General features: G+C 57.8%; 1 protein-coding gene across 1 annotated transcript in view; it reads left to right on the top strand.

Moving 5' to 3' along the window:
• Positions 1 to 14,964, top strand: part of NIBAN2 (niban apoptosis regulator 2) — a 49,159-nt gene extending 34,195 nt beyond the window's left edge. The window contains exons 4-14 of the mRNA XM_033123224.1: positions 1,653 to 1,758; positions 2,974 to 3,141; positions 7,710 to 7,825; positions 8,393 to 8,497; positions 8,575 to 8,737; positions 9,805 to 9,992; positions 10,932 to 11,087; positions 11,604 to 11,720; positions 11,953 to 12,060; positions 12,248 to 12,359; positions 12,802 to 14,964. Of these exons, the coding sequence (XP_032979115.1) occupies positions 1,653 to 1,758; positions 2,974 to 3,141; positions 7,710 to 7,825; positions 8,393 to 8,497; positions 8,575 to 8,737; positions 9,805 to 9,992; positions 10,932 to 11,087; positions 11,604 to 11,720; positions 11,953 to 12,060; positions 12,248 to 12,359; positions 12,802 to 13,409 (1,947 nt within the window). The 3' untranslated portion in view covers positions 13,410 to 14,964. The remainder of the gene's footprint in view (positions 1 to 1,652; positions 1,759 to 2,973; positions 3,142 to 7,709; positions 7,826 to 8,392; positions 8,498 to 8,574; positions 8,738 to 9,804; positions 9,993 to 10,931; positions 11,088 to 11,603; positions 11,721 to 11,952; positions 12,061 to 12,247; positions 12,360 to 12,801) is intronic.
• The last annotated feature ends 459 nt before the right edge of the window (positions 14,965 to 15,423 follow it).

Here is a 15,423-nt window from a genome sequence, read left to right as displayed (position 1 = left end):
TGTCATCCAGCACCCCCACTCCACTGTCCCCAGGGCCAAAGCAGCACCTCAGCACCCTTCCGTACCCCTTCCCACCTCCCCAAACCTGCTTGCACACGGTGCCCTCTCTAAATTACATCCATCCAGGCATCCAGCTCCCCCATAACCAACGCACTGGCTCCTCCCCGTTCCTCAGGTCTCTCTGTTTCCAGGGCCCTTCCTTGCCCAGGCCTCCTCTACTTTGGCTTCGGGCCGGCTGGGCCTCCTGCCGCTCAGCTCCTCTGCCTGGCCATCCCATTCTCACTCTTCAACAGCCATTCCCTGCCCTGCTTACACCTGGGTGGTGGTCCTATCCTTTCCTTCCTGATCCGCCCCCCGTACCTCCTTGCCCTGCGGTGGGTACATGTGTCCCTGCTGAGTGTCCTTATCTTTGCCTTGGGCCCTTGGGGAAGCCCCATCTGGTTGAGTCACAGACCCAATTTCTTCTACCAGACATTTCTCTAGAGCAGCCAGAGGACAGGCTTGAGCCCCCTGTTTCCAGGCAGATCTGTGCTAGCATAACACAGTCAGGAGCAACCTGTTGTCCTAGGGGGGTGGTTCTCAAATTGGTAGAATTGCTTGGGAATTGGGAATCGCCTGGAGGGCTTGTTAAAAAACCAGTGGCTGGTCCTGCCCCAGTTTAATCCAGGTCTGGAGTGGTGTCAAGAATTTACGTTTCTAACAAGTTCTAGGTTGCTGCTGATGACTTGGGACCGACCAAACTTGGCAAATGAGTGCCCTAAACGGTCCAGCCACTCTTGAGAAATGTGTTGAGTAGTGACAACTAGTGGCAGAGTGCAGCATGGCAGCCCTGCTGTATGAGCTACTGCAGAAGAACCACTTTTCTTCCCACGGGTGTAAGAAAGCAGTACCCAGACCTAATCTCCAAAGACAACTTGTGTGGTTGCTCAGAAGCCAGGACTTTGGTGGACAGTTCAGGGTTCTGATCAAAGACCCTGGGCTCCGTAGGCTGATGGGCCAGGTTCATGTCCTAGGTCCCCACTTGCCTGCTGTGTGAACTTGTGGCTAATAATGGTACCCACCTGCGGTATTGTGAGAGTCTGTGAAATGAAGCATGCAGTGCCCGGAGCGCGTATGGGCACTGGTATGTATGTATGGGCACTGGTATGTTCGTTACTGGTATGTAACGAACGCTCAGTGAGTGGTAACTGCTCATAAGAGGCAGTAGTAGTAGCGATAGTGACGATAGTGACAATAATCTTAGCATGCTTACTTGTCCTTGCTGAGCCAGGCACCGTGCTGACCATTTTCTGTGGGTTACCTCAGTCTGTCTTCATGCAGCCCTGTGAGGTAGGAACTGTTATTACCCTGGTTTTACAGATGAAGAAACAAGCATAGGAGGTAAAGGGACCTTATCCTCAGTGTCACACAGATCGTAGTCAGTGGAGCCAGGATTTGAGCCCAGGGCCTGAGTCCAGGTCACTATACTGTGTTGACTCTAGTGTTGGTCAGGCTCCTCTTCCTCTTCCCTGTCTCTCTTCTTCCTCCCTTTCTTCCTTCCCCACCTGAGGCAGGCAACACTGGGTAGGGTCCTGGAGCCAGAGTTGGAGATGGGATTTACGCTTGGCCACGCCTGTAACCCCTAGGGACCATCTCTCTTGCCCCCTCCTCAGGCCTATGAGCGGCACGTCCCACCCCGAGCTATCATCAACAGTGCAGGCTACAAAATCCTCACCTCCGTGGACCAGTACCTGGAGCTCGTTGGCAACTCTTTACCAGGTAAAGGAGCACCCAACCCAGGCCAAAATGTCCTGTGCAAACCCGGGGATTTGGCTAGGGGAGAGGGCAGCCCTGATCCTGGAGCTCCAGGCTCTACGTTTGCAGAAAGACCAGCTGGGCCTAGAGCTGGTGGCATTACCTGAGGCCACGCAGTGAATCTGGGCTGGACCAGTGTGGGCCCCAGCCAAGTACCCTGCTTCCTGAGCTGAACCATCACAGCTGTGCAATGGGGATCTCACTCTCTATCCTTTCCCTTCCCTGAGTCCTTGAGAGATGCCGGGGAGAAGATGATTGAGGTGACCCAGCTTTGTAAACTGCTGAGTCAATGCTGCATTTGTGAGGAGTTATTCTCGGCACCCTGTTTCCACCCCACCCTGTCACAGACTCCCAGAAGCTTTGTAGGAACACATCTGCCTCTCAGATGATCTTTAGGGAAACTAAAGAGTGGGCGGGAGGTACTGGGGGTGGGGGGGTGTGCCCCCAGATGGGACTTGGGGCTAAAGCGCCCCCGTGTGGCTGAGGGCTCAGCTGGAGTCAGCATTCCTGGATTCCTGCCCCCACCCTGGCTTTGTTTTGCTGTCTTGGGCAACAGGGCACTGAGAAGACTGACCTTGGGGTATTGTGTAGACCCCACGAGGTGCTGTGTGCACCGAGCCCAGCACAGGGATGCAGACAGAGCCAGGGTGCAAAGAAGAACTGTCATTGTCCTATTATTAACAACAGTGGCGAGGTCATCGCTTAGGACCCCTTATCTCGCGGGATCTTGAATATCCGTGCAGTCAAAATAGAGAGAGAAAAATCCCCTTTTATTTATTCTCTATCCCCCACCCCACAAGCCTCCCTCCCTCCTTGGACATTTAAACCACATTTTGGCCTCCACAGATAAAATTTGAAAGGAAACCCAAGAAGGTAATGCTTGACCTTTGCACCCGAGGGCTCTGACCCTGCGTTATTTGTGCCTCACACGCGGAGTTTAGAACCTTCCCCAAGAGGGAGTGCATTACCAGCTCTAAGACCTGGATCTAGACAGGTGCCAAGGGATTCCGAGGCCCCTTTAGCCAGGATGTGAGGGCATTTTGGCTAAAGGAAGCTGCCTCCTCACTAACTCGCTGGTTACCCCAGGACAGGCAGACCCTCTGTGGGCCTGAGCCTGCCCCTCAGGTCGGGCCCCCAGGAAACTACAGAGGGCAGCTGCTCAGGTCCCTGTCTCCACAGGGACCACATCGAAGTCGGGCGCCGCCCCCATCCTCAAGTGCCCCACGCAGTTCCCACTCATCCTCTGGCATCCTTCCGCGCGCCATTACTACTTCTGCATGATGACAGAAGCCGAGCAGGATAAGTGGCAAGCTGTCTTGCAGGACTGCATCCGGCACTGCAACAATGGTGAGTGGCCTTCAGGCCCTGGGGAAGTGCGGGCTGAGCTCTGGGCATCACCTGGGTTATTGCTGAATGGCGACACCTACTGGCTGAGTGCGGTGTGGCAACCCTGCTCAATGAGAGGCTCTCATTTTCCTTCTGGGCTTGCAAGAAAGCATTGTGATGCTATCCTTAACCTCCTTCCTTGATGGAAACAATTCTGTGTTGCTCAGGAAAAAAAGTGGGCAGTTGCTCTCAGATGAGTGTGCTTATTGTGCCCTTGGGCCCTGGGTCACAGAATCACAGTCCTGATTCTGCCACTTTCTAGTAACGTGACCAAAGAAGACCGACTTACCTCTGAAATGGGGATATAATCCCTCCTGTCTGGGTGGTTTGTGAGGATTCACAGTGGGAATGTATTCAATTGTAAAACAATTTTTTTTTATTATATCCTCTTACCACTGACCTCTAGGTAGTCTGGGAGGTTCGCTTCCTCCCTCAGGGCCTCAGTATTCTCATCTGTGAAGTTAAGAGGTCTCTTTTAGCTCACTTATTCATTCAACAAACACTTTTCGTGTCTGGGCACTGAGGATGCAACAAGGGAGGAAGATGTGGTCCTGGCCCCAGAGCTGCCAGCAGCCTGGTGGGGGAGACAGATGTTAAACAGATGAGGACACCAGAGGTGATGAGTCACAGCTCTGCGGGGTGCTGGGGGAGCCACCCGGGAGCCTCGAGGGTGTGAATGTCCGGGGGGCGGGGTGTGAAAGGGATCAGGGTGGTTCCCGTGAGGAGGTGATGGGTCAACTGAGACCTGAAGTTAGAGACATAGTCTTCCAGGAGTGGGAGGAGGAGAGTCCCAGAAAGAGGTAGCAGCAGCGTGGGGGAGGCCAGAGGCAGGGCAGTTTAGAGGAGGAACTGCAGGAGGCCCTGAAGTGGAGAGGGGGTGACCTGAAATGGGGCTGCAGGGGACACTGGGTTAGGCCAGGAGAGCCTTGTAGCGATCTAAGGGTTTGGATGAGAAAGGTTTTGGATGTGATTGTCTCCTGAGGGGGGGGTGGGATCCTGAGGGATTTTCTGCGCTTGGGGAAGGAACAGCCTGTCCTGGACCCTGAACTGCCTTCCTAGCGACCTGGCCTCGGGACAGCAGAGGGAGGCAGCTGTGCCCACCCCCACCCACCCTGCCGGCCTGGCACACCTTGGGCTCAGCTCCACACAGAGGTGGACAGATGGTGTGGGCACCCACACCTGGAGGCCAGCAACTGTGGTGACTCAGCTCACTCCTACCGTCCTTTCGACTCTCCAGAACCGCCTCTGCCCTGTCTGGAATCTGCCAGGCAGAGGAACCAGGTCTTTAGTCAGGCCAACCCCTGCCACCTGGGCTGGGCCCTGCTGCCCACAAAGAGCCTCCTGTTCCCAGGTCCCTGGGGACTGTGGGGCCAGGACTGGGTGGAGGCGATCTGGGCTCTGGCTGCCTGGCCTGGGGCACCCTCTCTCCTCCTCCCTTCTCCCTCCCTACCCGCCCCCCCCAAGCCCTGGCCCAGCTTCACCCTCTCCAGGTTTCCAAGACTAAGGGCTGACCTGGCAGGGTGACCCCAGGCCAGGTGGGGGATGGGGACAGAATAAAGTGAGGACAAGTCACCATTCGGGACCCCATGGGGGATGATAAACTGGGGCTTTGTGGGATTGGTGGGAGGAGTAAATGAGCTAGCGCTTGGCTCCGTGCCTGGCATATAGCGAGTGCTCGGCTGGGAGGCCAAGGGGAGCCCCTTGGGTGTGGGTGCTGCGGGCAGGAGGGATGAGAGGGAGAGCTGCTGGGGGGCGGGCAGGAGGGGGGAAGGAGCTTCCTACGGCAGGGCAGGAAGGTGTTCCAGAGCTGACAAGGCTGGTTTTAGCCAAGCCTTTCCTCTACCCTGAGGACTGTGGGAAAGTTCTCTTCTTTCTTCAGCTCGGGAGGCTGGGCCTGGAATTTGTGGAGCCTGGAATTGCTCACTCTGGGGGCTGCCAGGAAATGGGGGGGTGGGGGGGAAGGAGGCCAAGCTGGGTGGACGCCAACTCATCCCAGGGCCCCCCTCACATCCTGCATTCCTGGAGCGGCTGGGGGTGGCTAGAGGCAGCTGGGGCACTGAGCTAAGCCCTGAGGGTGGGCCTGGGGTACAGAGGTCAAGGCCTCTTCCTGTCTGCTGCCCAGGCCTGAGGAATGCAGTTTCCTTTCTCAGCCTGACCCTGAGGACACCACAGGCAGGAAGTCTCCAGGTCTGGCTGGAGTCAGCGGGTCTTGGGTTCAAGCCCCGGGGCTGTCATTCTTTAGCTGTGTGTCCTTGAGCCAGTAACTGCCTCTCTGAGCTTCTTCTCATTGGGAATATGGGGCTGAGAACAACTGTTCCTCACAGGACTGTTTTGAGGATTAGACGAACGAATGTGTTGGAGGTCTTGAGGTGTCAGCCCAGGGCCAGTATTTTAGTCTGCTCTGGCGGCCATCACAAACTGGGTGGCTTAAATAATAGAAATTAACTTTCTCACAGTTCTGGAGGCTGCAAGTCCAAGATTAAGGTGTCAGCAGGTTTGTTTTCTTCTGAGGTCTCTCTTCTTGACTTGCAGAGGGCTACCTTCTCCATGTGTCTTCACGTGGTCCTCCCTCTAGGGGCGAATGTTTTGTGTCCAAATTTCCTTTTTGTCATAAAGACACCCGTCATATTAGGTTAGGGCCCAGCGTAAGGACCTCATCTTACCTTAGTCACCTCTTTAAGTCCCTATCTCCAAATACAGTCACATTCTGAGGTACTGGGGGTTAGGGCTTCAACATATACATTTGGAGGAACACAGTTCAGCCCCTAACAGCCAGGATCATGGGAGTAGCTCAGCAGGGGTTTCACTTTTGTAAAACTCAGCAGCTCTGCCTGTAGACTCGAGACGTCCTAAGTGTCTGGCCGGCCAGAGCCAGGGCCCGGAACATGGGCAGCTTCCTTCCTGCTGCCCCCGCCTCTGCCTCACCTTCCTGCCACCTGGAAAGCGCCCCGGCCTGGCATCCCTGACTGTTGCTTGTAGAATGGGAATGCCCTGACGTGGGAGAGGCTGCATATAACGCGGAGCCTGGATTTTCCAGGCAAAACCTGGTCTCTGGGACATTGTGCCCCTCCTGAGAGCTGGAGGGGGTTCCTCCCTTGGCTCAGGGGGGTGGCACCGGCTGGAACACCACTGCTCTTCTCCAGTCACTCCTGCCTGATGTCAGGTCCCTGAAACGCAGGGGAGAGACTCCCCCCGTCCCCATCCCAGCCCAGGGAGCTGCCACTGCACAGATGGGGGCTGGGCCTCAGTTTCTCCACCGCTGAGCTACCTTCCAGCTCTGACAGGCAGTGATTCCTGCCGTCAGCCGGATGTGGGAGAGGAGTGGTCCTCCCCACACCCTAGAGGGGCTTTTTCTCTGTGGGGGTGACTCAGCCTATAGTCATTGCAGTGGGAGCTGGGGTTTCAGAGGCACAGGCTGGTGTTTCCCTTCCCTCAGCTCTGGGGACGCAGCGGTCACAGGCACGTGGCTGCCTGTCTTTGTGGTGTTTAACCACGTTCTTCCCTAAGTCCGATTTTGCAACTTCCTGCAGCTTGCCTCCCTAGCACCCAGGGGCTGGAGGTTCACTGACCCACCTTGCCAGCACAGGGGAGGTGGGCAAACTTACCTGGGCCACGGCCACCATCACTGCCACCACCGCCACTAACAAAAATAGACATGGCATTTTCTAGTCAGATCCGGACACACAGTGGTGACCGAGGCAGACCCAGGTCTGCCCACGGAAGCAAGAGCCGTTACTCAACCGCAGTTATGAGTCAAATGCGATGCACCTCCACGCTGGGCCTGCACTGCGGCCCTGGGAGGCTCCCAGTGCGTGTGTGAGTCCAGGACCAGTCACAGTTCCTACTGTTCACAAGGGGAAACTGAGTCCCTTTAGGGGTCAGTGATTCAGAACTAGGTTTGGCAAACCATGTATCCTGGGCTGAATTCGGCCACTGCTTAGTATTGTTAACCGAGTTCATTCACAGACGTCTGTGGCTGCTTCCGTGCATGTTGCAGTGGCAGATTTGAGTTGTGGCAGAGATCATCTGGCCTGCAAAGCTGAAAACATTTACCCTTTGGCTCTTAGCAGGGAAAATTTGTAGGCATCTGATGCAGAGAGTAAGGGAAGGGGATGGGACTCCAGGAGGATCTTGAGGTACCTCTGGCGCCCTCTGCAGTGTTGGGGAGCCTCCCCTGGGAGGGTGGATGGCTTCCAGCCCTGGTTCTGCCATCATTGCCCTTGGACTCTCTCCAGTGGCCTGACATCTGCGGAGCAGGGTAAATGACAGTGCTCATGTCTTGGGGTGGTTGGGAGACTTAAGGACATAGGGGCTACGAAGAAGGACCGCCTTGCTTCTGCTGCTGGGTGGTGTCACTGCAACTACTCCTGCCACGATTACTACAAAGGCAGTGGGGGTCACTGTGGGGTGTGCATGCGTGTGTGTGTGTGTGTGTGTGTGTGTGTGTGTGAGTAGCCGTCAGTCCATTGGGCTTCCTGGAGGCCACTGGGCCATCCCACTGATCTCCTCTACCTCCTCCTCCTGGGTAGGGATCCCTGAGAACTCCAAGGTGGAGGGCCCCGCATTCACAGACGCTATCCGCATGTACCGCCAGTCGAAGGAGCTGTACGGCACCTGGGAGATGCTGTGTGGCAATGAGGTGCAGGTGAGGCCAGGAGAGCCGGCAGGGAGCCTGCGGAAGTGACCTCAGGGTCCAGAGGGTGGGTCTGGGCACAGAGCTGGGGCTCTGGGTGCTGCAGGTTTGGACAGAGACAGCAAGCACAGATTTGGACAAATGGAGGCTGAGGTGGGTCATGCAGCTGGAGATGCTTGCTATTTTTTTCTGTCATTTACTGAGCACCTGCCCTGGGTCAGGTTCTGAGGTGCTGCTGTGAACGAGAGGGACACAGTCCTGGCCCTCAGGAAGCTGTCTGTCTAGCAGGAGAAACAGACAAATAAACACACACACTTTCATGCAAGGGCAGGGGAGGAGACGTGTGGTGTTGCAGACAGGGCGGCCGCACGTGCCAAGGCTCTGAGGGGGACCCCTGAGCCCGAGGATCCTGCAGGACAGCCAAGCAGATAAGCTCAGGGGAGAGGGGAGTGGAGATACGGAGCAAAGGGCCAAACCCCGAGGAAGTAGGGACCTGAGTGGCTGGGCCTGATGGAACGTGGGGAGGAGCACACCTGGATGTGCCCCAGCCCCTGCCCCTGCTGTGCCTTCCCGTTCTAGATCCTGAGCAACCTTGTGATGGAGGAGCTGGGCCCTGAGCTGAAGGCGGAGCTCAGCCCGCGGCTGAAGGGGAAACCGCAGGAGCGACAGCGGCAGTGGATCCAGGTGGGTGGGCCTGGGCTGGGGGCTTCCAGCTGCCCAGCGCCCTCAGCCTGGTGCTGACGCCGAATCTTTGCCCACAGATCTCGGACGCTGTGTACCGCATGGTATATGAGCAGGCCAAAGCGCGCTTCGAGGCGGTGCTATCCAAGCTGCAGCTGGCCCGGCCGGCCATGGAGGCGGTTATCCGCACCGACATGGACCAGATCATCACCTCCAAGGAGCACCTGGCCAGCAAGATCCGAGGTAGGCAGGCCACCCGCCAGGCATGTCATCGCTGAGCTGACCTGCTGGGACCACGGGCCCTGGGGCCTGGGCGGACCTCCTGTCTCTTTCATGGATCCGGGTGCATTTCACAACTTGATTTATCGATTGTCTTAAAAAAATCGAAATCAAATCTGAGCGATTGTTTTTCTAACTCCTGTGAGTTGGCTTGTAGCTGTTATTTCTATAAACCCAGATCTTGAAGACCTAAATTTTTGTCAGGTTCAGCCTTCGGCTCATCTTCTGTCAATCACAGGTTTTTACCACATGTCATTTGAGCAGACCTCAGCCTAACTCTGTGATGACTCACTTTCACCACATCTAACTTTTCTGGGTCCGTTTATGCTCCTTTTGGTTCCCAGCCAGATGGGATCATTTCGCTCCCTGCACCATAGCACATTGGCAGTGGGCAGTTTTAGCTGTCCGAGGGTTATTCTCTACTAGCTGTATTCGTTGTGAGCTGGATGAAGCACTGAGAACTGACATTTATTTTGTGGAACAAACTACACTAGTGGGGCAGAGGCGAGGGAGGGACATCAAAACACCCCAGAGTCAAAATGCTGTGGTCAGAGTGTCCCGGGGTTGGCCCCTGTCCACAGGGGAGCAGCCTTTTACGTGGTGACACTGAGTCAGGCCGCACCATTTCTGAGTCAGGCCGCACCATTTCTGAGCAAGTTTGAGCTCAGTGTTTGCAAAACCCAGAGACTCACTGAATCTACGAAAGTGTCTTCCATTTGTTTTCTAAACAAAGGAGCAAGACCCTCAAAAATGTTTTTCTCTACCTCTAGCTAAGCAGAAAAACTGGCAGCACCTTTGGATTAGCAGTTTTGTAGTTTCTTGCCATCCCAGGTTCAGAAACATCAGGGTCCAATCTGACTCCCAGGTTACTTTGGCTCCATGGCTTTCTTATCTTGATCAGCTAGTTGTCTCTAGAATCAATGTTTGCTACTATTGTCACCAGTGGTTTTCTTTAAAAAATAACCCAACAGCCTGTGTCTAGCCTCAGGGTCCGGGATGGCTGGGAGATAACTGGCTCTCTCCGGGCGCAGGCTTCATCCTCCCCAAGGCAGAGGTGTGTGTCCGGAACCACGTCCAGCCCTACATCCCGTCCATCCTGGAGGCCCTCATGGTGCCCACCAGCCAGGGCTTCACTGAGGTGCGGGACGTCTTCTTCAAGGAGGTCACCGACATGAACCTGAATGTCATCAACGAGGGCGGCATCGACAAGCTGGGCGAGGTGAGGCAAGCCCCCCCGGGGGAGGGGGCGCCTCCTGGGTTTGGGTCAGGCCCCTGCTGTCACCCAGGGTGGCCACTCCCCTCCTGGCATAGCCTGTGAACAGCGGTTCTGAAGGGCCGAGTGCATGAAGCTGAAGCTGCCGGCTGTCCTCGGGCCGGCAGGTAGAGGAAAGGGGGAAGTTAACCCCTTCCACCAGCCTCTATAAGCCGGTCGGCCTGCCAAGATATCAAAGAACTTAACAGAGAGGGAGGGAGGGAAGGAGGAAAAAAAGGAAGGAGAGGAGGAGGCGAGGAAGGAAAGGCAAGCTTCAGCGATGAGTAATACAAGTATTGAGGTAGAATTAAATACATGTATGCCATTTCGTGTACCCCACAAATGGAGACAGCCCAGCTCTCTCACTCTTCCTCAGTTATTTGGTTCCGGGGGTGAACGACCTTCCACAGACCCCGTATTGGGGTACTTGGCTGTCTGGAGTCCCACATAGTTGTCAGGTGCAGATAGACTTGATCCTGTAATCTTAGCCTCCTTTTCCGTACCTCAAATTGGAGAGTCCACAGACAATAATCACAGAATTTGAGAACCAGAAAGGACCTTAGAAATCTTGAAAAAAACATCTCTTGATTTTGAGGCTGAGGAAACAGGCTCAGAGAGGAGGCGTGACTTGCCCAAGGTCACCCAGGGCCCCAGAAGGGACGTGAACCCTTTTCCCAGGCTGAGCTGCTGGACCACGGTCTTTCTGCCTTCAGATCCTCATACTGTTCCGGGCCCTCCGGGGCTTGCCCTTGTGGGCATCCCACCCCCAAGGTGACCTTCCCAGGTGCTAACGCTTGCCCCAGGGCCTGGACTCTGAGGGCCCAGGCAAGGTGTGGGTCTGTGGGGGGCTGCCTGGCCACCCAGGCGGCCCCAGCTCAGGTGCCACGGACCCCTCCCTCCCTGCAGTACATGGAGAAGCTGTCCCAGCTGGCCTACCACCCACTCAAGATGCAGAGCTGCTATGAGAAGATGGAGCCGCTGAGGCTCGATGGGCTGCAGCAGCGTTTCGATGTGTCCAGCACGTCCGTGTTCAAGCAGCGAGCCCAGATCCACATGCGTGAGGTGGGCCCGAGGCTGCTGCCCCAGCATACCCCATATCCCTGCTCACCCCACACCCGCCTTCCACAGGCCCCATCTCCTGGGAGAGCCGCCCGACCTTACTCCCTGGCCGCACCCTCATGTGCCAACGACAGCCACACAGCCCCCGCGTGCTCCCTCCTGCTCTGGTCTCCCATCTCCTTGGAACACCTGTCCCTCCATTCCCCTGGTTAATTTGGACTCATCTTTTAGGTCTCGGCCCAGAGACCCCTTTCTCTGGGAAGCCGCCCCTTGCTCCCCAAGCCCTTTCCTACAGGGCCCAGGACCCGTTTCCTGTTTCCTTGAGGCAGGGAAGGCCCCAGTGCCCAGCAGTGCAGTGTGCCGGCACACAGTAGGCACTCAGTCACGATGTGAGGGAGTGAGCACAGTGAATGAGCGCACCGGCCGCCCGCCCTCCTGGCCGAGGCGCCCCTCGGAGGCGTGCAGGAAGGGGCTGTGGTCACTCTGGGGCCTTCATGAGCCCCACCCTGTGTTCCACAGCAAATGGACAATGCCGTGTACACCTTCGAGACACTCCTGCACCAGGAGCTGGGGAAGGGGCCCACCAAGGAGGAGCTGTGCAAGTCCATCCAGCGGATCCTGGAGCGGGTGCTGAAGGTCAGTGGCCCCGCCCCCTGGCCCTTGACCTGTCCTAAGTGTGGCCGAGCCCTGAACTCAGTCCCCGGGCTGGCACCAGGACTGCTGTCCCTGCGGGAGGCGCCACCCACCCCCTTGCACAGATGAGGAAGCTGAGGCTCAGGTCAGACCACCGACCTTCCATCCTCCTGCCAGGGGCCGGTGGGGCCCACTGACTTCAAGGCCTCCACCCCCGGCCCCTCTTTCCCGGCAGAAATATGACTATGACAGCAGCTCTGTGCGGAAGCGCTTCTTCCGGGAGGCGCTGCTGCAGATCACCATCCCGTTCCTGCTCAAAAAGCTGGCCCCCACCTGCAAGTCGGTGAGCGTGCCCCTGCCCCACTCAGCCCAGCCTCTCCAGGCCCTTGGCCCTGGCCCCCTCCTGGTCCCTGAGAGCCAGCGTGGGCCTGACCAGTGGCCCCGGCGGGGTGGAGCCTGGAGGCCCTCTCTCTGCCTGCCGTCCTGACCCCCCTCTCTCTGCCCCGTGCCCGCCCCGCCCCGCCTGGCAGGAGCTGCCCCGGTTCCAGGAGCTGATCTTCGAGGACTTTGCCAGGTTCATCCTGGTGGAGAACACATACGAGGAGGTGGTGTTGCAGACCGTCATGAAGGACATCCTGCAGGGTGCGTGGCAGCCGCTGCCGGGAGGGAAGGCTGCAGAGCTGGGTGGGGTCGCCCTGCCGCCACCGGGACTCTTATTGCCCGGAAAGATGGAGGCAGCTGCCCACAGGTCTTCCTGGTGGGGTCAGAGCCCGTGGACTAGGTTAGACCCCCTGTTAGTTATGTGGCCCCTGGAGGGTGGCATCATGTCTCTGTTGTTTTGTGGGTCCTTGGCATTTCGGGGAGTGTCAGATGAGTGACAGGGTGACGCGGTGGTTACCGGCTTGGGCTTGGGATTTGCGTCCCGGCTTCTTCCTAGCAGCGAGGCCTGGAATAGATCACATCCCCGTCATGACACCTGAAGCCCCCGGGGGATGACGCTGGTTGCATTTGGGCACAGTGTCGGGTGTGGTGGCAGCGCAGTCCCTGTGGTAAGTGTCCTGACCCCAGCCCTTTGGCCCCACAGCCGTGAAGGAGGCTGCCGTGCAGAGGAAACACAACCTGTACCGGGACAGCGTGGTCTTGCATAATAGTGACCCCAACCTGCACCTGCTGGCTGAGGGCACGCCCATCGACTGGGGTGAGGAGTATGGTGGCAGTGGTCGTGGTGGTGGCAGCAGTGGGGATAGTGGCAGCCCCGGCTCCCATGTCCCAGAAGTAGCCACCATCTCGGAAAAGCGACGGCGTACCAAGCAGGTGGTGTCTGTGGTCCAGGACGAGGAGGCAGGGCTGCCCTATGAGGCTGGCTCTGAGCCACTGTCACCTGCGTCCCTGGACAGTGTCACTGAGCTCCGTGGCCTGCTGGCCCAGAATCTGCGTGCTGAGAGCCCCCCTCTGGCCAGCCCCCTGCTCAATGGGGCCCCTGTGCAGGAGAGCACCCAGCCCGCGGCCACCCCCAAGGCCAACTCACCGCCCGCCTCGCCCCTCCGGCAACTCCCGCCTGGAAAGGCTGCGGACCTTGAGCCCCCCAAGCCCAGCGACCAGGAGACCGGGGAGCAGGTGTCCAGTCCCGGTGGCCGTCCCACCATCCACACCACCACCGAGGACAGCGCAGGGGTGCAGACTGAGTTCTAGGCTGGTCGCCCCTGAGCTTCTGTTGGACAAGGCACATGGGCTCCTCCCTCCGAGGCCCTGGCAGGCGTGGCTCCAGGCAAGAGGACCGATCTGTGCCTCTGGGTGGCGGTGGGGCTGGGCGGGGATGGGCCCACCCGAGTCACTTTACTGGGTTTGGTCATACTTTGTTGCTCCCTGTTTTCTCTTCTGTGGGGTTTCCTCTTCGTGCTGGGGGCTGAGCACAGCTGAGGGGGCTGGGGAGCGTCCCGTGGCCCCAGTTCCCTGGGTCCACTCTTCCTGCCCTTCCTCTGTGGCCTGTTTCCCTCGTGGGTCTTGCCATCCTTGCAAAGAGGGAGGTATAGGCACTGTCTGCTGTGACTCAGAGCCCATGAATTCTCTCCCGTCACCCGGCGCTCATTGGAACCGGGAACCAGGAGCGCTGAGGTCCAGCTCTGCACCCCTCCCCCCTCCCTGATCTTCCCGACTGGGCCCAGAGGCCAGTTTGGGAGTGGACCTTGGTCTCATTTTCCCCGCCCTGGGTGAGGGGGGATACAAGGAGGGGGTCTGCAGGCTAGAGCCAGGCTGGGGGATGCGAGGGGAGGGGTGCCATGAAGGGGGTTGGGGCTGTGGGCCTGGGGATGAAATGAGAAAGGCGCAGTAAGTGCTGGTCTGGGCAGAGGAGGTGTCAGAGGGCAGGAAGAGGGGCAGAAGGCGCAGCCCTGCTGAGGTGCTGCTGGGAGTGTGCGGACGGAGGCAAGAGGGTAGAGGGAGCGTTGCTGGAAGCCAGGCAGCCTTCAGGCCTGCTTCGCCCCCACTTCCAGCCCCGGCTGTCTCCTACCACTTGCTTGCTGGGATCCAGTCTTCGGGAGTCCGTCCATTCCCTGCCCTTCTGTACCCACACATGCTGGGGCTGAGGGGAGGGTGGCACGTTGCTCACGTTGCTCAGAGGCAGGCTTTAGTGGGTGTGGATTCTGTTGTCTTCTGCGGGCCACCTCCAAGGTACGCACTGTCCATGGAGGGAGCTGGGGGGCTCCTGAGGGGCCATGGCTCCCCAAGGCACTGCTGGTGGCCTGAGGATTTGGGGTCAGGATGGCTTGGCCCCTGCTACCTGAGTCACTAAGTCACCTCACCCTTTACGAATATGAATCTCTTCGAATATGAAGGCCGGCTGTCCTCCCTCAGCTTCTTGTTCTGGGGGGTGAGGGTAAAGCTGAGGCAGCCCCAGTCTGGCAGCCCCACACCCCTTCCCTGCTCTGAGGAGAGGGTGGGCAGGGCAGAAACTGACTCGTCAGGGTCCTCAGGGTGGGGCCCCCACCCACCCCTGCATCCTCTGTCCCCTGGATCTGCTTCCTGGGCCCTGGCCTTGGACCCCCAGGATGTGTGGTGGTGGCTGGTGCTCAGGGCCCCCCCGTTTTCCCCAGCCCCAATCTCAAACATCTCACTACATTCCGTCTTAAGATGCTCTCATTTAGTGCCTTTTTGGGGGATTTTCCAATCGTTCTTCCCAGATTGTATTGAAAATATTATGCAAACTGTTTAAGCTTTTACTAATCAATAAATGCTTTATTTAAAGCCAGTGGCTTGTGTGTGGTGCCGGCAGGGGGCGAGCTGGGCTGAGACTGCGTCTAGGGGCCCATGCACCTTGGCTTCTGGGGCTTGTCACTTGACCGAATATCTCTACGTCCACAGTCTTATCCCATTTTACAGAGGAGGAAACTGAGGCTCCGAGAGAAGATGTAGAGCATGTAGGTGACTGGCCTGCCAGCAGCTCAGACAACTTCCTTAGATATTAATAGATCTGTTCGGGGTGCTCCTCAGGCAGGGAGGGCTACAGTGAGACCAAGAGGGACGCCAGCAGCTTTCAAGCCACCTGGCCCTGGGGCATCCACCGTGGGAGGGGTCCTGGGCTCAGGCGGGCCCTAAACAGCAGTGCCAGCGTTTTCAAGACTCCTGATCACGCAGCTAGCAGTTACTAAGCATTTCCCGTGGGCCACGTGCCTTACATGTAGGACCAGGAACCTCACAGCAGTTCTAG

This window comes from Rhinolophus ferrumequinum, chromosome 12, assembly GCF_004115265.2.
Source record: "Rhinolophus ferrumequinum isolate MPI-CBG mRhiFer1 chromosome 12, mRhiFer1_v1.p, whole genome shotgun sequence".
In the NCBI taxonomy this organism is placed as follows: domain Eukaryota; kingdom Metazoa; phylum Chordata; class Mammalia; order Chiroptera; family Rhinolophidae; genus Rhinolophus; species Rhinolophus ferrumequinum.
Note: the sequence above shows the minus strand (reverse complement) of the source record. Positions and strands in the feature narration are given on the sequence as shown.